Source organism: Cyrtonyx montezumae, unplaced genomic scaffold (genome assembly GCF_038088225.1).
Source record: "Cyrtonyx montezumae isolate F1298 unplaced genomic scaffold, pur_monq_1.0 scaffold_15, whole genome shotgun sequence".
Classification (NCBI taxonomy): domain Eukaryota; kingdom Metazoa; phylum Chordata; class Aves; order Galliformes; family Odontophoridae; genus Cyrtonyx; species Cyrtonyx montezumae.
Genome location: NW_027071881.1, coordinates 8,923,374 through 8,946,810, shown reverse-complemented (window position 1 = coordinate 8,946,810; position 23,437 = coordinate 8,923,374). Strand labels below are relative to the sequence as shown.

Sequence of the window (23,437 nt, the reverse complement as noted above, 5' to 3'; positions counted from 1 at the left end):
CTCCCCGGTTTCTATGGTTACACGGGAGTTTACCTTCCCCTGGAAGGGCGGCAGGGACCACGCGCGATGCGAGCAGCGCGGGGACGTGGGCCCTCCTGCATTACCCACGGCAGCGTTACCCACAGCTGCCCCCCCCCCCCCCCCCAGCGCGGGGTGGTGAAGCACGCGGCACTGCGTCCTTGTCCCCGTAGCGGTGTCCCCTCCGAGCGGCACCTCGGGGTGTGTGGGGCTGCAGAGTGGTTCTGCAGTGCTGTTTTCCCCTCCGTGCTCCCTGCTTTGTGAGTGACGGCGGTGGGGACCCGCGGGGGGGGAGGGGATGGGTGCTCTCCCGTGGGTAATTGTGGCTCGGGAGCCGTCGGCCGCCTCTCGTTTGATGCGAGGTGACAGCGCAGGGCAGAGGGAACCCCGAGCGGGCATTCAGGCGGTGGCTCATTAATGGGGGAAAACAAGACCTGAGCTCGAGGTCAGAGCTTATGATTTAAGCGGGCAAATATAGGTCAGCAGAGGCCTCTGCGGGGAGGCAGGCGGCTGTTGGGATGCAGCAGCAGTTTTGATCGCTTCCAAGCGAGGTGGGGAGCAGAGGGCACCGTGCATCCAACCCTGTGTCCTGGCGGGGGGACATCTCTGCTGCTGTGTCCCCGCGGTGGCTGCGGTGCTGCCCTGATTGATCTGTGTGTATGGGGTGCTCTGATTCATGGGGACAGTGCGTGGAGGGGGAAGTGCTTCTGCAGCGTGGGTGTGGGGTGCCAGGGCTGAGTCAGCGCGGGGCCAAACCCGCACCTCGCCCTGCGTCCCTGCCCGCTCCCAGGGCTGCCTTTCCCTCCCGTGGGTGTTGGTGGGCTCTATAGGGACACGGGAAGCAGCTCTGCTGTTCGTTGAGTTGATGGGCCCGTGGTGCAGGCTGCGTGCTGGCACCTCTCTGGGAAGAGGTGGGCTGCGGGGCAGTGGGGTCTGCTGAGCAGAGTGAGGGCTGAGCTCTGTCCGGGTGCTGCCCGCTGAGTTGTGGGGCCGTGCAGCTGCAGCATGCCTCCCTCTGGTCTGACTGGTGGGTGATGCTCTGTGCCCTTGGGGGTGTGTGCTGCAGCTGGGGCCAAGCGAGGGCAGATGGGGTGACGTGGCCTCCGAAGGTGCTTGTTGCTCCTTGCACCTCTCCCACTGTGGCCCCGTTGCATCCCATCTCAGCCTGTGCTGCCTCTGGGTTCACTGAGCCAGGGTCAGTGCCCCACTGTGAGCACCTCCTGCTCAGGGGGAAAGAAAAAAGAAGGAAGGAAGAAATGAGATGCAAGCAATTGCACAGAAGGCTCAAGGGATGCCAGATTGCTTTCTCTGGTGCAAAAGGTGATCTGTGCTCGGGGCCAGTGGGAATCCTGTGGTACAGCAGGCATTTCCTAACAGCTCCCGAGTGGTAAAAGTGCATCTGCCGATGGTTGACCCCACATCTGCGTTTGTTGTCCCCTTTCCTCCTCCATCCAACACTTGTCAGGTTCCTGCACGGCTGTACCGTGGTGAGCTGAGCTGTGGGGACGTGTGGTGGGCTCTGGCTGCAGGGTGGAAGCGCACACTTCCTCTGCACCAGCAGATCCGTGCTGCTTTTCCCTGGAAGGCTGCTGAACCTGTTAGTTGGAATTGCAGAGGAAATAGCTACGGGGCATCTCCAAGTGGGTTTTTCTGTTTTTGTTTCGAAGAAGCCAGGAGGAGAGTTGCAGTTTTCCTTTAACTGTCACTGAAACGCTGCTGTTTGTGTCCAAAAGGAGGTTCAGGTTTCACAGGCCCCACCTGATGGGAACCTGAGCAGGTGCTAAAGCTGCTCTTCTCATCACCTTGTGGTCGGCGTCACCCGCTCTGCTGCAGCCCGGCAGCACTGCAGGAGCTCAGTGCCGTGCTGGGGCTGTGCTGGCCCGCGGGACCCCCACGTGCAGCCCCAGCTCCTGGCCCTGTGTCACCGAGGGGCTGAGCACTGCGTGGCTGCGGCAGTCAGACCAGCAATAAGAAGCAGCGATGCTGTTAGTGGCAGGCAGATAACAGCCCCGGAGATCCATCCCGTGCACTCCTCGTGTGATGGCCGTTGCAGACCACGAATGCTCCGGGATGGAGCAGCTGCAGCCTCTGCCCATCTCCTGAGCTCGGGTGTAATTAATGCTGCAGGTACCCGGATAGGCACGTTAGCCCAAACTGGCTGCCTTCCATCCCTCCCCGGCCTTGTTCCATATTTAATCTTTCATGTACACCTGAGTCTCTAATTAAGCCAACTGTGCTCCTCAGCAGCGTGCCCGCGGTGTGCCAACGAGGGCTGGCATTCCTGGAGCTCCGTGTGAGACCCACGTGCAAACAAACCCACGGACACCCTCTGCTCCTTTGTTTCTGTCCTTCCACTTCCCTGCCCTGCAGAGGGGCAGATCCCAAAGCGGGGTCTGCACTGAGGGCCCATTAGCAGCAAAGTCCTCAAAAACAGTGCACGGGGACCGTGGTGTCCTACAAAAGACCATCGTGAGCAGTTAGCTCGGGGTGCCTGCAGAGCATCCCTCTGGGCTCTCTTTGTGGGCAGCTGCTGCGTGGGGAGAGGGGCTCCCGTGGGGCCGCGGTGCTGCGGCAGTGCTGGCTGCAATGCAGCCCCACTCCGGGGCTGTGAATGGGGCTCTGATTTCCTTTGGTTGCAGTGCGGGTCCGGGTGATGGGGAGGGATGTGTGTTGTAAATAGAACACCATAGCCATGGCAACGCGAACTTTTCATTATTGTTAATTACTTGAACAGTGCCAGAGCCGCACACGGCGCTTCCCAGCACGGATAAAGATAGATCCCCACTTCACAGCCCCTCCACTGCCACGGCAGCGGGCTCCTGCAGCCCAGGAGGAGCTGGGATGTGAAGGAGGGCCCAGCACGGCTGGCAGCTTGGGGCGGCTTTTGTCCCCACGTCCCCCTCCCTGGCAGTGGCTGAGGGCAGCAGGGATGTGCTTTTCCTCCTCTGCTCTCTGCGGAATGGTGGAGGGGAGCGGGGTTTGTTTGTCTGCTCGTTAAATCACATTGGAAGAGGTTTGAAAGCTCCTGGGGCGGAGGTCCTGCTGCCTCCTGCTGCTCGGTCAGGCCCCAGCTGCTGTTATGAGGATTGGACCCCAAAATCTGTGGTTGTGGTGTGACCCCAGGCTGCAGCGTGGGGCGGCTGCGCCTGCTCTGCTCAGGCAGAGGTTTGTGACCCCGCAGCCTTCTCCCAGCACGGCTCTGCTGCCCTTCCTCCTGCAGGATGGCACAGCAGTGCTGTGCTGGAGCCTGGAGATGGGAACAGGAGCGAGGAGGTGCTGAGCGTGGCCCAGGCTGGGAGCCTGCTCCCTTCCCTGCTCATGGGGTGCCCTGCAAGGGGAGAAAAACCTGTTGTTTTTCTGCTTTGATGCTCTGTGAGGGGAAACATCCCTGCCCCGTTTCCCGTTGCCTCATCTCTCCTACTTTTCCTGGAAAAGAAAACTCTGTTCTGGCTCCTCGATGTCCAAAGGGACACAGCTCTCAGCTCTCATGGCAGAGGAGAGCAGCATGGAGCAGAGGCAGCTCTGTGAGCTTCACAGTCTCACTCAGATCCCAGGAATACACATCTCAGACCGTTTCAGATCCACCTGATTTTATTGCAGACCAAAATACCACACATCCAGCAGCACCTCAGGTACACGGGATAATTACATTCCGGGGGGGAGGGGAAGCAAAAATCGAAGCCAAAGACCTTAAATATGCACCAGTATAGTTATAGCTTGGGCTTATTCAGTGTGAGGACCCAGAGCTGGGACACGCTCCTCCTCCCTGCTTTGGCCGTGGGGTTCTTATGGAGTGCTGTTTGAGCTGGGACCCAACAGCACGTGGCACATCAGCAGTGCGAGCTGTCCCGCTGCAGCAGATGAAGTTTATTGGTTCGTGCAGTGCTCTCATGCTGTGCATTGCCACGTGAAAGCAGTGGCTGCTGAGGTGCTTCCCCACGATGTCCTTCCCCATCCTTTATCGTAATTAAGTTAAAAAGCCTGGACTCTTGCTCGCTCCGTTTCTGCAGCCCCGGGTGTGTGCTGCCTCCTCTGAAAGCTGCTGCTGTTTTAGAGGAGTGCGAGGAGGGAGAGCACTGCGTCTGTTCCTGCACTCGGCTGAGTCAGTGTGACTCCCAGGTGCTGCCCTCCTGTCCCTGCTCTCTGCAGTGCTGCGATTCCCTCTGAGATGTTGGGAGGGGGCAGTGTCACTCGTGGCTGACACGACACGGGGTTCTTTCCAGCGCTGCGTGGTGGTGTGATCCTGACAACAGAGCACGGTCAAAAGGAAAGCAGACCAAGAAACGTCGGTGTTCACCGTCTAACAAAGCTTCCTACTTGTTTTCACCAAAAAGAAAAAGGGCCCGGAAGATTTGAAACAATAGAAAATGCCCTTTGTTCAACACTGTTAAGATCTTTCAGCGCTGTCGGAGTGACTTCAGAGCTTGTGTGTGTCTGTGTGCCCCGAGCAGAGCCCCGTGTGTCCTCAGGCTTTCGTGATGTACCCTTCCCTGATCAGGAAGTCATAGATTTTCCTGGTTTTGTTCACATCGATCTTGATGAGCGCTCTCGCCTGCGCGAGTCGCAGGCCTCCTTGTTTGTTGCACTCGTTCACTAAAGCAGCTTTGTATTCCAAATAGGCCCCGGGGACCAACCGCACCATCTGACAGAGCTGCAAGACAAAGGGGGAGTTAGGGAGCGCTGCCTCGTCCCTCTGCTGCTCCTGCTGGGGGAGCAACGCAGTGGATGCCTCCTGAGGACGGCTGTGGGGGGCTCTATGGGTGGGGGGGGGAGGGGGGGCAGGAGGAGCTGCCACACTGCAAAACGTTCCTGGCTGGGAAACAAAGCAGGAGGATGGAGCTCTGAGCGTGTCCCGTGTGGGCGTTGTTCTCTACAAAGCCGGGGATGTACGCATGCCAGGGAGGCTCAGTTCCTCCCGCTGGGTGAGCGCTGCGGGCCTCTGCCTCCCGATGCCAGCACTGAGGGCTCCATGCCCTTCCACAAAAGCAGCTCTGCACGCGTTTGTCCCTTCCGGAAACGGAGGGTGGAAACCACCTCCACGCGGAGGGAGAAGCCTGAACCTGATCCACGTTTCAGCAGCACTGTGATGGCTGAGGTTTGGCTCTGAGCTGTGGGGGCAGAGGCCCCGCAGCACTCGGGCAGTGAGGAGCCCAGGCAGTGCAGAATGAAACCCTCTGCCCACCTGAACACGTTAAGGAAATACCGCCCCGCGCTCAGCCCCGCTCCGGACGGAGGGCAGGATGCTCTCTCTGGATGTCATAGTGGGATGTGATGACCCCTGGGCTCCCTCCACCTTTCCTTTGGACATCAGCTAATTTACCACAGCTCTGTACACACGCAGCACTCACTGGCATTAAAAAGCCTGTGTGGCTGCGGTGTTATCCCCACATGTGGGGCAGGCGGTGCAGGCACACGCCGTGCTTTGTGCACGCTGCCTTTGGGTTCGTTTCCTCACCTCCTTCTCCTTCTCGTTGAGTTTCTCCGTCCCTGGCAGCCCGGTGAGGTTCAGTGGAGGTGCACTCCGTCTGCCTGCGGGGACAAGGGAGGGAGATGACAAACTCGTGGGGTGGATGGTGGTGGCAGAGCCGGGCGTTACCGCAGCCGTTAAACCCCTGCGATGTTAACCCGCTGTGATCCGAGGGCTCATACTCAGAGGTATTTAGGGCTTAACATAAAGCCAGCACCATTTTGACAAAGGGTCTGGTTTTGCAACAGATGCAGTTAAGCGCTGGGCATGCACACGTGAGGGCTGTGATGCACTGAATGATGCCTCACCGGCGTTCAGGAGGATGTGTGGGCCCAGGGCTGCCTGGAAGGTGGGCACTGCACCTCCTGGAGCTGGGGGTCAGGGAGCTGGGGGCCGTGCTGGGGCTCTTACAGCTTCCCGAAGCAGCTTTCTTTCCGTGCCTTTGAATGCACTGAAGGTGCTGCCAACCAAACGCAGCTGGTGCATTTGTTTGTGTTTGTGATGAGAGAGCAACGTGTGAGCGTGGCTCCCTCCGAGGGGTGGAAGGAGCATGCTGTGATGGGACGGGGCAGAATTTGGTTTGGGGCTTCTCAGAACGTAGGAAATGACACACATACAGACAATACGTGAAGGCTGCAGAGCCAAGATCGTAAAATCTGGAATTAAAGTTAAGCAACAATAATTTGCCCTCTTGTATATTGAGGATGATGCAGCCTTTAATTACAGCCACGTGGCTGTTTCTCTGCAGTGTCCCTGCCTCGCTCAGTGTGCAGGATGTTCACCCAATTAGCAACTATTTGGTACTTTCTTTGGGCTTTTTCTACACGAGATACTGGTTGTAAACACCACGTGCTAGCTGAGCTCCACAGGCAAAACAACTCGTTTTCTCTCGGGCTGTTCTCCCTCACTGCCCACAGAGTACTTCACAATTAAGTTCATTTTGCACAGCAGCACTTCAGCTCAGGGGACACCATCCCCACCCGAGGGACCCTGGGTTCCAGCCCCGGACACACAGTGCCACGTTCCCTCCAAAGCAGCAGTCTGTGTGGCTGTGATAAAGCTGAGCCAGCACCGTAGCTATCTTTAAAAGATAATTCTGTTCTCATGTGAAAATTATTTACCAGTGTCTGACACTTACCTGAGTTGGAAGGGAGCGGTGCTGCGGGAGCGGGGCCGGAATCACTGCAAGGAAAAAACATTTTCATCTTCTGTGAGCACAACTGTGTGTAACGGCCCTGACACCTTCTGCAGCTTCTAATGCTCAGCTTGTATAACCCAACCCCTGACCTGCAGCAGCTTTTCTAAATATTTACCACCCCAAGACTGAGGACCATGTCTGAAACCTGATTTTTTTAAAGAGGTGTGTGGGGTCGGGGGGGGCAGTGAGAAATTCAGCAGAGACCGACTGGGAAATGACAAGTGATCCCCTCAGCCCTGCAGCACTTTGCATTGCAGCTCACTCCTGAAATCGAAGTGCTGCGTGGGGTGATGACACATTAACAGTGCTGCTGCACCTAAAATCACACGAAACATTTCAAGTGTCGGCCCTGCCCTCATTAATATCCCAAAGACCTCATTTCCCTCCGTGCCTCCATTAACAGCAGTTAAGCTCCTGAAATATAAAACAGAGAAGCCGGAGCTGCTGAGCCCACGCCAGGCCCTTCCTTGGCTGAGCTTCAGCACTGCTGCTGTTACCCACGTCTCCTGCCCCTCTGCATTTTGCAGACTGTTCTTCCTGCAACGCTTCGGGCGCGGGTTTGTTGTCAGACCGAAGTGTTCCAGGCTCAGTGTGAGTGAGCCGGAGTGCACACGTGGCCTCGCAGTGCCCGTACATGTCAGCTTGGCGGCTGAGCCACTGCTGGCAGGCGCTGCTGTCCTGGATGTACTGCAGCACTTCGGTCAGCATGGTGCGCTTCAGCCGCTCCTCCTCTCTCGTCTTCTTGAGGTGGTCGTATGTTCTCGCACCTACGAGGAACAGACACGCTCTGTCGCGCTGCTCGGAGTGTTCAGGCTGTTGTTGTTCTACTTTGGGGAATAAGGGAGAAGCTGTTCTCCAGCTCTGGACCCGACCCTGCCGTTCTGCCTCATGACAGCTCCCTGGCATGAGGAGGTATCGGGTTCCACCCCGCGCCGCTCCCCACCATCGATTTCAGGCCAAAAGGGAACAAACAAGAACTGCCACGATGCAATGCCAGGCATTTGGCTTGTGGAGAGGCAGCAGCCCTCTCTCCGAGCAGCCCACTGCTGATGGGCAGTGAAAGTGCTCCAACGTGAGGCACCGGACACCACAGTGTGTGCTCTCCCGGGGCTCCTTGGAGCAGAGCTGTGCTGGGCAGCAGCAATCCCAGCTGAGGGCTCAGAGCAGCTCTAAGAGCACAGCCATGCACACACACATCACCACCAGAGCCGTGTGTGGTACAAGGGGCAGGCAAAAGTTTAGAAATGCCTTTTTATTCAGCACATCCTAAATATTGCAAACTCATCCTTGGGCACCTTGGTGAATGGGAGTGGGCTGAATAACGCATTGTGTACTCACTGCAGAAATTGGTGATTCCTGCAGCTCTGTATTCCTGCAGGCGCTTTATTTCCCTTCGCAGCTCAAATTCCACTGCCGTCCCGTGGTGGGAAGCAGAGGGGAAAGGCAGAAACAGAAAGGTGGGTCAGTGGGGACACGGGTGGTCCTTATCTGCCTACACAGCTGAGCTGGGAGGGGTACACAACCGCAGGCAGGGCGAAGCCCCCTGCACCAGCCTGTGTCAGCCCTCCCACTCTGCCCGCCGTGACACCCCTTGGTGGCAGATCTAAGCCAGGAGAGTTCTTTTTCCTCTGTGCTTTGACAGTTCCTTTGCTGTACCCCAGCCAAAGCAGCACAGGATTTCTGGAAGGAGGTCAGACCTTCACCAGGCCTGAAAAACGACTCCATCCTGGCTCCTTTATAGCATCCAGTGCCGACTTTGAAGTACAGTTTTCATAACCAGACCTCTCAAAACATTTCCTTGCGGAAAATTCCCCTTTTCTGCACTTGTTAAGATTAAGTACCCTTGTTTCTTCTGCTCAGAACTATTTACTGTGTCCAGCATTCGTGAGCTGGCTCCAAGACGTTGCCTGGTGTTACAGGGAGTGAGTCTGCCTGTCTCCAGTTCAATTCCTCACGCCTCTCAGGAGCCATGCTCAGTGCCTGCGTGTGGCTCACGGCTGAACGCGAGGGCTTGGCTGTCACTGCAGCCACAACACGAAGCTCACATGCTGGACTCCTGATCTGCAGGGTCACACTTCTGGTATTTAATGCCAGTGTCTCGAAAATACAGTCACGACTGCTGAAATGCTTTGTTCTTCCTAATGAGCAATAATTTTCCCCATTTAAGTCACAGAATTAAGCAGGATGTAATGACTCGTGCTGGAATTTGACTGAATGCATGCTATGATTATGCATAACGACTCGAGATGATTCGGTGATGGAACAATGCCTCTCCCTTTAAGGCAGGGAGCGTAATGACAGCTGTGCTGTGTAATTATGCACACGTAGAATAGTTTAATGCACATCTTTCACAGAATTTGCCCTTTGCTGCCAGCTCCCTATCCCTCAGTGCAGACTCAAGATTTAGGGGTTTTCTTTCAGTATCAGTAGAAGAGCAGTGGGCTTCTGGTAAGAAAGCACTGCTTCGAGCAGGAGAGCAGCTCTGGTCAGCTGAGACAGAAAGAACTGGGGCACGCTTTTGTGGGAAGAAACATCTGTTGCACATTTAATGCACCAAGCCACAAACACAGTTGTTTTTCTGAGGTAGTCAGACCAGAGCGGGGGGAGCAACCTCCTGCCCTCCAGGAGCAGTGTACATTTAGGAAAGGCTGTAGATGATGCAAGGCCTTATTATGGCTATTGGAGAAGATGTATGTTAAACCCAGAATACCTACATGCGTGGCTTTCAATGAACTTATCGTGCTCTACGGGCCCCAGGATCCGTGCAAACCGCCGCATCGTTTCGTAAAGGTCCTGAACCTCCTTTGGGTATCGTCGTTCCAAAACTGAAGGGGGAAAAGGTGACACACTTTGGTGAGGTGATGCTGAAGGGGGAGAGGCATTTTCATGGCAACATGAAACATGTGACATTAACTTTAAGCAGTTACACGTGATACTCACTCTGAAATTTTCTGAGGTTGATTAGGCCATGGTCTCTTATAATTCTATAATGAGGAGAAAAATGGTATTAATGAGAGACAATAACTCGTGCATTACACATAAATACGGAGGCTTCAGAAGAAACTTTGATCTAAACCATGAGATGGTCCCAAAACCAAACGTGAAATCTATATGGCCCTTGAGCTGGAGAGCTGAGAAACATGATGCAGTGAGATTTTAACAGGGAGGTTTTGGACAGGCTGACAGCACTAAGCACAAAAGGAGCCCCAGCTGCTTTAAAGGGTTGAGAAATTGCTTTTTTTAGGCAGAGCTTTCACATCTACAGTGTCTCACAACTTGTCTTTCCAAAATTGGAAGGACACTGTGTGTGTCACGGTGTGTGACTTCTGGCTCCAGGGAAAGGCAGATGTCCTTCTCCTGGAGCAGGGGTGAGGGATGAAGGGCAGATGTCACTGCTGGGATGAGGATGGTGGTGTTTTTCCATGGCAGCCTGGAATTTACAAAGACAGTGGCTGAGGTTATGCATGAGATGTTCATGACAGGATCAGGGAAATGAACAGTGTAAGAAGACAGGTAAGATATGTGAGTGCATGACAAATGCATGTGTCACAGGTTTCTGCCAATGCCATGAGGTCATGGCTGTGGCAACATGATCAACACCTGACTTCTGCAAATGACAGGAGACAGTCGAGTCCCAGCTCCTCCAGGTCAGCTTGGCCTTTGTTCTATAAAATCCATTCTACTTTCTTCAGTGTGTATAAAAGAATGGCCCCATCCCAGGCAGAGAAGACTTTCTGAGTGACCTCAATGTTTTTATGTCATTTTCCTGATTCTGTTGTGGGAACATCACAGAAACTGCTGCTGATATGAGTTATGTAACTGAGCTTTATAGCACTTCCTCTGAGTAAGACCCAACGCACCATAATGGAAGTCACAGCACATGAGCAGGTCAATAAATAGCAGCTCTGAGCCTGTCCTCCAGCAGCACTGTGCTGTATCATGAGAAGGAAAGGAGGAGCCTTTCTGCAGATTATTCATTCTTCCAACAGGCAATAATGCAGCAAGATATAATTTAAATATTGAAGAAAGCATTTGAAATTATAATAAAATTGAATTTAATGAGCAGATTGAGTCATTTGGAAAAGCTGTCAAATGAACTGGATGAATGACTCAAACTGGTGTCGGCAGCACAGTTACCTTCATTACATGTTGCCAAAATCCAACTCATGGACCACAGGGAATCAGAAAACCTGATGCAAGCAGTCCTGTGGAGAAAGTGGGGGCCCTGGCAACCACTCACAGGCTGGCAGCTTGTTTTTCCCTAAAACAGGAAACGAACCACCACGTGCAGTCCATCAGCACTAGGTAGGGGCAGGGAGAACAGAGCCCTGTCTGCTGTCCGTCCCCAGTGCTGGGTCTGAGCTGTTCCCAGGTGGTTCTGCACAGTGGCTGTGTCTCACAGGGATGCTGGAAGCCTGATGTGCTGAAGATAACTGGACTGGGGGCAGCAGTGTGGATGGCAGTGGGAACATGACTTTCCTGCAGTAGGGAGTCCTGGAAAGCAGGTTTTTAAGCCAACGATTTGTTCTCTGAGCACTTAAAGGAGAGTAAAGGAGTCTAGATGTCCTCTGTCATCCATATGTCCTCATAAGTACCAGTCTGTTAATCTGTGTTTTCTGGCTGGGTACCATTGCTAAAGCCACGTGTTTGACGTGGATCTGGGCACAGAAAGAGAACACACATCCAGAATGAACTGTGCCATGCAGATCTCACAGCAGCAGGTCTCCCTGCATGGCAGCAGTCTGGAAGGGGGCTGCAGGAAATCAGTTATGCTCAGTGCTGCGACAGCACTGGGTGACAAGACGTGGTACTGAAGCAAGGAAACAGTTATTGCTTTGTTGCTTGAAAACTCACTTTTTTCTTCGCTGTCTTTCTTTTAACCTGGAATGGTAGATATCTACAACTGCAATCTTCAGAGCTGCAAAACAGAAAAAGGGATTACAAAGTACGTGACGAATCACTGTATTAATGCCAATTTTCAAGCCTTTACATTCATGGCAGGCTGAAACTGTGACTTACTTTGATGTTTTAAAAATCCCATGGTAATTTTACATGGGCATAAAACCACCAGAAGCATGTGCCAGCTGCAGAGCCTTTCTCTCAGTTCCTCTTTTCAGACACGTTACTGCCTCTGAGGGTGAACCTGGGCAAACCCTGAGAACTTCTTTCCTTTACACAACCCTGCAGTTTTACTATTGGCACATATTTATTCCTACATACATGCTGCTGTTAAACGTCGCTTCTCTCAAGAAGCAAATCTATCAGATGGAGCTCGGAGGTTTCACCTGGAGCAAGGCTTCTCTGCACATAATGAGGAGCTCCAGAAAACAGAATGGCAGAGTTCTGCATTGAGAAGATTCAAAGGAGCATTTGCTACCATTCTTGAAAACATCTCCACGATTTTAGCTCATTAACTTCTAAATTTATCTGTCTGCTGAAAGACCAAAGAGGATAGAAGACGTGTTGCGAGCTGGGATGTGCTGGGAGCTGGGATGTGTTGGGAGCTGGGATGTGTTGGGAGCTGGGATGTGTTGGGAGCTGGGATGTGTTGGGAGCTGGGATGTGTTGGGAGCTGGGATGTGCTGGGAGCTGGGATGTGCTGGGAGCTGGGATGTGTTGGGAGCTGGGATGATGCGCTCCTCTCTGCAGCCACAGGAAAAGGGCACAGCCAATAGTGGCAGTTCATCGATTGGATTCTCTGCTAAATAATGCAAATAGTGCAATTGAGAAAGAAGTGTGGTTATGTGGTTATGCAACCAGTTAAAAATCTGTGTTTATGTGTAAACAGTGGGAAGCCCTGAGCCTGCAGCAATCTGGCCCCACGGTCCCGGGGTAACAACGCTCCCTGCAAGTAGAGGCAGCTGCAGCCCGGGGCTCCAGCTGCACAGTTCCACCTGCAGGTCCTCTGCTAAGTCAGGAAGTGCTGCATTTATGCAAAGTGACTTGCTGCTAGTGCAGGAGCAGAAGATCACACAGTAAGGCAGGAGGGGTGCTACAACATCCGTGCTGCTTTCTGCCAAGCCCTCAGAGAAGCTCAGGAGCTGGCATGTCTTCACAACCAAAGTTTTGTTGCCAGCTGATGGAAAATAACTGTATCTGTAGAGGCAGCAGCATGTTATCTTCTGGGGTCTGTGTGGGCAGTGCTTCAGGAGCATGTGCAGAAACTGCACTGGACAACCTCCATAAATAACATGTAACTGTGCATCAGTAACCACTGCACTTCGGTGCTCTCACCTGAGCACACAACATTCTGAAAGATCTCCTGATTCACCAGGAGGGGATGGGACGCTCATGAAAACAGGTGAAGGGCAAAACCAGAGCTTCTGAGGACAGGAAAAATGAGAATTTGCTGCCACGTGTGCTTCTGGAGGGGCTCCTGTTTTTAATAGATGCATTCAGGCTGAGGCAACCAAGCACAAGATCTGGAACGTGTGAATGACTCGGACTACACTGTTACATGCTGCACTACAATGAGAAAAAGAAATGCTTTATGAATGAAAACGATTGGCTTCTGCTTTTCCCCTTGGGTTATGCTGGGGAGGCAGCTGTTTGTCCTGGTAACCTGAGATAATCCAAGCTGACATGGTGTTCAAAGTGCCTGCTCTGGGAGAGGAGAAGGTAACAGCCTTGAAGGGTACAGTGATAGGCAGGAACTCAAGGCTCCTTTCTGTGCTCCAAAAAATCAAAATATTTTCATTTCTCAAGACAGTGTCCAAAACAGTTTCTTTGCTTTTCATTCCTCTTCAGCCTCGTTTAGTCTGCACAACCTTACCCTAATGAGTGAGACTTTTGTTTCACATTAGCCAACCCTTGCTTGGTATGCAGGAGCCAAATAATGCAAGAATGCAGAGCCATCAAACAGGCTGTGCCTCGGGTGGTGCAAACTTCATGGCCACAACCCACATCTACCCCTGCAGAAGAAAGCAGGGCCCTAAGCCAGCAGAGTACTGCCCTTCAGACCGTGTCAGGACCTAAGAGAACAAGCATCGTGAAGATTAGGGCATCTACAGTCTCGTATCTCATGGAACAAATTGTCACTGCTGTACATCCAGAGTTGCAATCTATTCCCAACACACTTCCAACACTGCAGTCTCAGCAATTACTTCCTTGCGTTTGAAGTAAAAATCATTTACATGAGAGGGAGAAAGAGCCTGGGAAAAGACAAATGACTTATGTTATAATTCGGTCTGATGAAAACTTGTAATTCATGAAATATTCAAGCACTCCGGGCTGGATTCCATTTGTAACTCGTTGCTTCACTCGATCCATCCATTATGGTTTTGTTTCGCTGCAGTATTTATTTGCATGCGCTTGCTGGGCTGGAAGTGCTGCAGAAAAATTAACAGTTTGGGAAGTTAACTGAAATCTGGAGGATCTGATCCAATTTGTACCATCTCTCTATGACCAAGAAGTGATGCAGTGATTCCGGGGTGGTGGGAGCAGTGCGAAGCAGCGGGTGCAGGTTTCTGTGCTCCTCACAAAGGAGGAGCTTATCTTAAACTGCATTCTTCTTTCTTGTGGAAATACTGAGAATGTGGTGAGCAAGCATGGAAGTGTAGCAGGGAAAACCCACTGACATTATGGAATGGAGATCAAGCAGTTCAGATGCAGAACTGTTTACAGTTTTAAGAGTGATGGGAAGGAAGAAGAGGGAATTCTGTTTCAATGCAAGCACCAAATGGTCCTGCCTTATGACCAACCCAGCCCCTGCAACACAATCTATGGCTTGAGAAACCATAGAAGTTGTTCTGCTCACTGTGTCAGGATCTAGCTTGAGTAACATGCAGAAATGGAAAATAAAAGTAGTCCAAAAAATCAGCCTTGGACTCAGTGAGGTTTAACACGCAGCAGGAAAACAGATCAACCTGATGGTTAATCTACACTGCCAGACCCTACTTGGGCTTCTGTGGGTGATTAATGGGCTAAAACATCAGTACCTTACGAGCAAAGTGTGCTGTTTGGCCAGCAAGGAGTTTATCTCGAGCGGGTGCAGTGGAAGGAGCCACAGGGCTGTGATTTTCAAGGACATCTCTGTGAGGTGCAGTGCAGGAACACTGCCAGGGAGGGCTGGAGCAGAGCTGTGTGAGAGCTCGGCCACGAGACTGCCTGCAGCCTCCTCTGCCCCTAGCAGGAAAGTGCAGGGACTTCATCACCCAATCTCCCATCCCTGCCTTTAGATCCACACCTTAAGCCATTCTGTGCTAGCTTGGAGAAGGGAAAGATCTGATTCCAAACTTTCTCTTAGAAAATAATTATTTCCCTCCCTGAGATGCCTCATGTAAGAGAAAAACAGCTGGCTAGGCCCCGGGACTTCATTTTTTCAGAGGCATTCTCTCTCCACAGGCAGATCTGGAACAGCTGTGGGGAGGAAGCTGCCAGAGTCTCTGAGCTAAGGCACCGAAAATGTGGTCAGTCATGCTCCCCAGCCTCTGCTGAGCGGAGTTTTCACAAAGCAAATGCCTGACATTCTGTACTAAATACTGGAGACAACTAAAGAATGGACTCAAGAACACCCAATGAAATTATCAGGCATGAAACCACGACACAGGCAAAAGATTGAGCCGACAGAAGGAAGTATTTTTTCATGCAACACATAATGAAATTGCAGAACTCCTAACTCAATTGTGGAGCTCACTGCTACAGGATGTTAAGGGGAAAAGCACACAGATATACAGCTGCTAAGTTCATGCAGGACGGGTGCTGTGGTCAGAACAGTTTGAACAAGACCTGTGGTTAACAACATTGCTAACTCCTGGCTGCAGAAAACTTGGGAGATAAGCCAGGAATAGCATCAGCTGGACCTATCTTTTCTTACATTCTTCTTCTGTGTGTCTGCCATGGGACAACAGGACACCAGACAGATCAGCAGAGCTGCATGATTCTCCAAAGAGATGGGGAAAGGTGACTTTTTGCATTTAAAAGGGGGCTGAGAGGACATATCTCACCTGGTTGAACTGTGCAGGGGGAGGAAGAACACACGTGAGGGGTACAGAAGAAAGTGCTGATAAACCATTAAGCAATCCATTAGCACAGAACTAGGGAAGTGTTTGGCTTTTTCAGTTTACCAGAATGCACTACAGGACATAGAATAAAGTATGTTTTAATAGTAATAAAAAGTAACAGTGCAGAGAGGGCACGATGAATCTGTGACACAGCCACAAGCCAACTCCTCTTTCAATAAAAGTTAAAAGGGAAAAAGAGACTGATATATGATTCTCGTAAGCCTTTTTGAGCCAAGGGAGATTGCATTCCTTAGAACTCCGTGTGCACTGCTGAATTTCAAACTGAGTTTTGTAGGTTTGGAAAGACTGTCTGTCCATAACAGGATCTGTCTGTCCACAGAGGCTCCAAAGGCCTCAGCTGAGAGCTGCCAGACAGAGAAGGGGGAACTCTGAAACACAAATGCAGTCCTTTTAAACAGACTTTTTCCCACATTCATAAGTAAATGTAATCTTTATTTGTCTATGGATTAAAACTTAATTGTAATACTCCTTGATATTTGTATTATTAAGGCAGTGACATTCACAGAAACTCGGGAGCAGTAATTGGACCTGTCCAATGGCTCTCTTCTTCTTAATGAACTTCCTAAGGTACAATTAATGGACTGTAACTTCGTGCATGTTTAACAACTGAAAAAAATGCACTTCAAGACTGTTCTGGAGTGTTGCACCCAGGCCTAAATTACACACCTCCTTGCTTCCCATCTCAGTCCTGCCTTAGTAACTGATTTCATAAAGCAGAGTGGTTATAATATGCGGCAAATCTTGTAAGAAATGAGACATAGCAGTGGAAAAGGGCATTAGCAGCAGAGGGGAAGGTGTTCCTCTTCTTTCTGTATCAGAAGAAAAGCTGCACCTTGCTACAATGCTCACAAGCATTATGTGGATAGAAAGTGTCCTTTGGGCAGGGAGGGGGGTGCCACCAAGGCACTGTGCTTCTGGTTGTAACTGTTGTGCAGGTCCTTATTCCAACACTGATGTACTGCTGCACGTTTCCAGACAGATTGCTAGCTGAGATCATTCACTTCTTGCATCAACATCTCTTGTGTTGCTCCTACAGAGATGCCTGTTACTGACAGACTGTTCGTTTGGGTCATGTTCTACTTTACAACTCACGGCATTTCAGTAGTGAGTAAAGTGCACTGTGATACATATAAGCACCATTTGTACATCAATTAATTAAGAGCTTTTAAGAGATTTGAAATGAAGACCATAGAAAACGTTAGTGTAAACCCCCAAGATCATTAAAAATGTATGTTCACTTTAAAGAAAGTCTGTAGAGAAAAAGACCTGGTGAAATACTGTTCAAGCAGTGCCTGAGAACAAGACTTACCATGCAAAATGTCTGAGTCATCTTCGACAAAATCAATATCTCTCAAATCCCATTCAGCATAGTTGTCAAATTCCTGTTCAGAGATAATTAACAAACCATCACTTAACGAGCACTGAAGGATTGGTATTGAGTTTCAGTACGCATGTAAGTGCTGACACCAGAGGTGTTTACCCATTTGTGGCTGTACACGGTTCTGTCCGTGAGCAACACGCGTTGCTGGGCTGCTTAACAAACAGTGTGTGCCTCTATGGCTGTAACTGGGGCAGGATATGCAGAGGGGACAATTAAATCAGTGGGGACTCTCTGTGACTCCTGTGCTGTGGTGGAAGTTCTGCACCAGTGTGTAGAAGCAGTGCTGCTCAGGCAGCTGACCTTGCTCTGTGCAAGGGAGCTCGCTTTGCCCGCAGTAAAACACCGAAACGACACAGGGCTTCCAAGCCATCTCTGGGTCAGATTGCTGTGTGCTTCTCTGAGGCACACAGAACAGAGGCACAGTGAATGTGAGCTCTGAGTGCTCAGCTCACAGCTCTGTGCCCCCTTACATAAGAGGTGGTGGTGGCAGCGTGGCCATGACCCAGCATGGGCCGTTACTCCTCGTTGCGATCAGCCCGTCCTGCCAGCACCACTCGTGGCTTTTAGACCTTTTATACCTTTGCAACCCTGTGTTTGCTGATCTTGCATTCAGTCTCAAGTATCCAATAATGGGAGAAGGAGGTCTTACCTCGACAAAGTCAGCCCGTGCTGGCATGTACCCAGCCATGTCTCTGGAGAGCAAGGAGTCAAAAGTGGGCCGGGGGGGATCATCAGCAGCTGGAAAAAGAAAGGCTGTCAGTGTCGTGTGCGGCACAGGGCTGCTTCTAAAGCAAACTGCTCTGTAAGTTGGTTTGTGTTGCTTTCGTACAAAAGAAGTGGGGATAGGGGAAGAAAACCACTATGACTGGGGGTCTGTGCAGGGTTATGTTCAGGAAAAGACTGAGTCCATTCGGAGACAAAGGCAGGAATCTGGGATGCTGTATGAGAACTGTTGAATCACAGCCAGAACCACTGGTCACCTGAGGTGAGCACCAAGTCAGCCATGGGGGCACAGCTAAAGGTGATATACCTGTGTGATTGGAAGGGGTGGAGCCTGGCTCCATCTCTCCCAGACCCCATTTAAGGGCTGACCACCACCAGGGAAGGATCTCTTCTTGGAGATCCCTCCCACGTGGAGTCTACAGTGAGCCTTTATCATCCTAAAGGTGAGGATGATAAAGGCCATCTTTTGCTTACTATTTATGTACCATCTATATAGACCTACTGAAATATGCCATCTTCTATACTGTTTTTGAGTACCATCCTTGGGGATTATTTACCCTACAGATACACACAGAAGTCAAACAGAAACTCAGGGTACAAAACAGACTATAGAACATGAACTCTGGATTTCAGAATCCCCCTGGTAAACCTCTGCAGCCGTGCTCTCAGTGCACAGGTTCTTGTAGTTAATAGCAACAGGGTTGTTCAATCTGCCACCCTCACGGGGCCGTTTATGGAGCACTGCAATTAAAGCCAGAGAACTCTGAGTTTTTACAATGCTTCCCAACTGAGGATCTCAGAATTTACAGACAATAATGGGCCGAGGCTTACAACACACTTGTGAAGCAGCTAAAGGTTGTAAATCCTGTGCTACAGATAAAGAAAGCTGGGGCACAGAGAATTTTTCTTGGTACAGGTCACATAAAAATCAATGCCAGCAGCCAGGGATAGAAACAAAATGGTCCAGTTCCTACTAAACACTTTCTCATGAAATCGAAACCTCCAGATAGCAAGCAATCTTCTTGCTCAGCCATTTTGGAGATCCTTGCACTGACAGCCTGCGGGAATTCTGAAGATGTTAGATTGAACAGAACCTACTAGTTTTCCTCCAATTGCTGAAATTGAACAGAAGCATTTCAAAGGCACTTTTAAACAGAGATGTGAAGTCGGCATTGTTTAAAGAGAGTGATTTTATGACAGACTGCACAACAGTTAGGCTGCTAGAAAGTGGATCCTCAGCTGGAATGTTCTGGAGGTAAAAAACCTGAGGTCTGGACAAGAGAAGCAGCTGCCCCAGCATCTGGGGACTGCTCATGTTGGTATTCACAAGGAGCACGTGCTGTTACTCTGAGCCCCGTGCGATGTAGCTTTGAGGCTGTTTGTCTCTGGAATGAATACGTACATTCAGACTATTGCTGTGGGGATTTCTGAGTGACTGCTTCCACTGATTGGGCAGAAACTTCAGGTTTTGAGCAGTTGATGGTGATCCCTCTGTTGCTCCCACCTTTTCCCACTATATGATACTCCCATGATTTAATACGGTGCCCAGAAAACCCTACACTGTTCAAGTCAGCCATGAGAACTAGCTCTCCTGTCGGGAATGAAAACAAGCAGTGTGTGTGTGGCGTGTGCCTTCCTCCCCTGGTTGCATGTTTCATTTCTGCAGAGCAGAGTCCATCAGCATTGTGTGTGCTGCTGGCTGGGGGTACTCACGGTGGAAGGGAATGGCTGTTTCGCTGTGCTGTGCCTCCTCCACCTGCTTCAGGTTCAGCAGCGTAGATGCAAACAAGGGGTTGTTGATAAAGTGTTTCATGTAATGTTTCTCACACTCCTCCTTGGATTTTGTACACATCTGGTTGGCCACATCCTGCCTGAAGTGGGGAAAGAGGGATGCTTAATACAAAGAGCAGGGGAATGTTGAAGTTTTTTTTCTTTTCTGTAGTGGTAGAGTTAATTTTGAACAAGATTGATTGCAGTGTGCACAGAGAACTGCTCTGCAGTGACAGAGGAGGAATGCAAAGTATTTCACCTGAATAAAATGGGCAGTGTGAGTGGAGGACTTACACTAACAGCAAGCATGCTAATTTCTGGTACAGTAAAAGTGGGATGCATGGGTGTTCCATGAAATGTCAGCTTTCCCTTTATTCAGAAAAGCCAAATGTTTAAGGAAAAAGTTGATTCCTTGTATTTCTAAGTTGGGCAAAGTGTACTAGGTAGCATACTTGCAGACATAACTGCAACCAGTTTTCAGTCTTAATTAACAGTAAGGTATGCATAAGGATGTACAGTTCTGTTTCTGTATAATTTGGAGTTCTTTTATCATAGCAATCTTTTCATGTAGGAGAAGGGAAATAACTTGTTACCACAGATCTCCTTTATTTACAGATGCATAAAAATCCTGTAGCAACTACAGAAATTAACAGAAAACAACATGAAAAGACCAAATATTTCCAGTGCTCCATCCTAAACATGACAGAAGCAGGAAACCAGTAACAATTCCTGGCAAGGCAGGAAAACTGTAAGCAAGCTGCAACCACATGAGATAAACTTTACAGTTGATTTTTACATCGGAGTGAATTGAGGCAAAAAAAAATCTCATGTAATAGTTGGGTTTCTTCCAATCCTGGTGATTCATTGTGAAATGAGAAATCTCTGTCCTTCACTAGAGGTGCCATGAAACACATGAGAGGCCCTTACCAATTTCCTTGTGTGTCTAACAGCAGAGATGAAAACAGAATCCATGTTCTGCTTTAGCTACTAAATTGGTATCTCATCCCTGATGAGTCACTGAACGTTCAGTGTGCACTGATGCACTCAACAGCAAGATCCAGTGAAAGAAGAGGAAATGTCCCCCATCATTCACTGTTGGTGGCTGAGCCCCTACATTCTCACCAGTTTCCAAATCCGCAGTCCATCACAGCTTCCAGCAGTGCCATTTCCTCTTGAGCTGTCCAGTTAGGATCCAAGACAGGGAAATCTGAAGTCTGGAGGAAAAAAGAAGCAGATCAAACTGCTGTGATTCTCAGTTATAATCCACCATACAAAGAAAGAAAGAAGCTGCATACTATAGGGCAACACAGCACATTGTACTGGCCATCTTTCAGTTTTACTGTGTCATTAATCCTGATAATTGTTGAATTCCTTAAGTCATTGGCTCATTAATTACAGTAAATAGTAGTCTGTCACCACAGTTCTCAGTATGCTGTTACATGTTCTATCTACCACCTGTAATTCAATGTTATGCCATGAAACAGTAAAAAAAATAACAAACTTTTTTAGCAATTCATTTTTGGGGAATTAAAAAACAACAGAGAAAAAGAATTTACATGGTTAAAGAATTGGAAAGTGTAGGGAGATGCATCGTGCTATCAGGCAGAAGGGAAAAGGTCACTTAAACATCTCTACTATTCCATTATGTTTCAGATGGACACTTCTTTCTTTCCTTGCAAGGAGGACTTTTTATTTTATTAATAGTTCTAAACTTATGAATCCAAGAATTGTGTCAGTTACCATTTTATGTGCTATTAGGAAGCAAGGGTCTAATCCTGCAGAGTATAACAGCTCAGGATTGAGCAGGGGTAACCCAAGAGGAGTATTTACCATTATCTCATAAGTGTGATCACTTTGGTGTTTCTTATATTCAAATCCTCGCGTGAAACACTGTGGAACAAAAAAATGAACAGTATGTTACTCTCTTCTGCCCTGAAAACACTGTGGCTTCTTCTTTTCTCCTTTTATTCTCTGCACATTGCATATCCAAAAGTGACCACTTGATATGCTGAACATAGCATCTAATTTTTCTGATTTCATTTTAGAAAATATACGTAACGGAAGGACAATCTGTGCTATAACTTTGAGGCTGTGTGGTATTCTGCTCTTCTACACCAGGATGTAACTCCTGTGCACCTCCATGCTTTTTTTTTAGGTATTAACAGTTGAGTTAGGCAGGTGAAAGAAGCTTGGTGGTATGTTATGTGTCATTCCTGGAAGAGAGCAAAGAGCATTTTCCAAGTACTGAAAGCCTGGTTTCCTCTTGGAGCTTTGACAAAGCTCCTTTTTCAGTAGTAGAAGTAGTTGCCATTTTTCAGTCATAATTAAAATTAAAACCCCTTCTGCAGTGATCTGATCACATGTACAATTTGTAAATAACTATTATCTGGTCAGAATTATTGTCTGTATTGCAAATTTCCTGCTGATTTTCTTTTCCATTTGGGAGGTGGAAAAAAAAAAAAAGCTGTGGGGACAGGGTGTTTCTTGATGGATTTTCTTTTCTGTGCCATAAAAGTGACAGAAACAATACCTCTCCAGACATGCAGTGGCAGGCTCTGTTACAGCCAGGCTGACTGCATGTCTTTAGCAAGCTCTGGCTGCCTTCATAAAGGCCTTGTTCAGCTCTTCATGTCTCAGATCTTCAGCCTCCCATATTTTCTTTGTTGTTTCCCTGTCCCTGAGCAAATAAATGTGTTGATATGAGTTTATGGAGACCCGTTATTAATGTGTTTATGGAGCAGCCTGGCACCAGGCAGCCTTTGATGGCTTTCTCAGAGAAATGAATATCTTTGCTTTCATCCTTGCACTCACCTGCAAGCACAGGAGGAAGGGAGGAGGCCCACATTCCGCACACTTAACGTAGGGCTCGGTGAGGTACGAAGAGCAACCTCTGCATGGAGGTTTATCAAAGGGGTCATCTGCAAAGCCAGAAGTAAATCTCATGCAACACAAACGTGGCACTGCTTTTGCAATCACCCAAATTCACTTGTGTGCAGTAATTTAAAACAAACTCATCTGCACGCAACCTCTTCCCTACTGATGAAAGCTCCTTCCTGAGCTGGAGTTGTAAGACAGATATTGGCACTTCAGCTTTGCTACAGACCTGGTACACTGAGGGCAACTACTGGGATCATGCTGGAGTCAAAGACCACCTCTGCAGCAGCCATCCGGTGCTGCTCAGCAGCGATGGCAGCTGTGTGAGCTGGCTGACTTAACTCAGAGCCCAGAGACCCGAGGCTTTATGGGGAACATTGCACAGACAGCAGCACTCTCCCATCCGTTCTCCTCATCTGACTCAAAAAGCATATTGCTGTGGTTGCAAAGGCATTGAGTGGATTGTTCTGTAACCTGTCCAAACCTCAGGCTGCCGAACGAGGAGTGAGACACTGCCCTGCAAGTTCTTATGTTGTTCACTGCAAACTAGTCAAAATACTGTCTTAAGCCATTATTTTTTAAGTAGTGGAAAGCAGACAGAAGCAAAGATCTGAATCACCACCAAACCACTCCTGTCCTCATGCAGTTGAGGATTTGATGGATCAGATGTTGCTGTCTCCCTCCCCCCTTCAGAGCACAGCCAATGCTTCCCAGCAGTGCTGGGGTACTCACTGCCAAAGGACGCCAGGCGCTCCATCCTCCTGCCGTACTCCCGCTCCTCTCCCTGAAACCTGTGCTGCCCCAAACGCCGACCACTGCTTCTGAAGTGGTGATCTGGGCTGGAGAGGAGTTGTGGCTGAAATCCTCACAGCATGTCTGAGCAGTGAGCAGCCTCTGTCACAGGGACAGAGGTGGGGTCAGCCCCTGCTGCCCCCGATAGGGTGAGAGGTGACGGCCTCACGTTGTGCTGCGAGGGTCCGGTT

The 23,437-nt window shown here is 49.7% G+C and overlaps 1 protein-coding gene across 1 annotated transcript; it reads right to left on the bottom strand.

Moving 5' to 3' along the window:
* Nucleotides 1-4,124: 4,124 nt before the first annotated feature.
* On the bottom strand, nucleotides 4,125-23,240 carry TADA2A (transcriptional adaptor 2A). The gene is made up of 15 exons (XM_065732069.1): nucleotides 23,187-23,240; nucleotides 22,392-22,498; nucleotides 21,411-21,470; nucleotides 20,703-20,794; nucleotides 19,524-19,681; nucleotides 17,737-17,825; nucleotides 17,016-17,088; nucleotides 11,538-11,601; nucleotides 9,624-9,667; nucleotides 9,398-9,508; nucleotides 8,022-8,093; nucleotides 7,318-7,450; nucleotides 6,624-6,667; nucleotides 5,474-5,547; nucleotides 4,125-4,669 (listed from the first exon to the last, which is right to left on the bottom strand). The coding sequence occupies exons 1-15, from the start codon at nucleotides 23,209-23,211 to the stop codon at nucleotides 4,484-4,486; spliced, it is 1,332 nt and encodes a 443-aa protein (XP_065588141.1). The 5' UTR covers nucleotides 23,212-23,240; the 3' UTR covers nucleotides 4,125-4,483.
* Between the last annotated feature and the right edge of the window lie 197 nt (nucleotides 23,241-23,437).

What these genes read in the sequence shown, in the direction of transcription:
- TADA2A (XM_065732069.1), bottom strand. Translation starts at nt 23,211, where the DNA reads ATGGAGCGCCTGGCGTCCTTTGGCA. An exon ending in AACAGCCATTCCCTTCCACC is followed by an intron (nt 17,826 to 19,523) that starts GTGAGTACCCCC and finishes TTCTTTTTCCAG; the next exon opens with CTGCTGATGATCCCCCCCGG. An exon ending in GTTCATTGAAAGCCACGCAT is followed by an intron (nt 8,094 to 9,397) that starts GTAGGTATTCTG and finishes ACGGGACGGCAG; the next exon opens with TGGAATTTGAGCTGCGAAGG.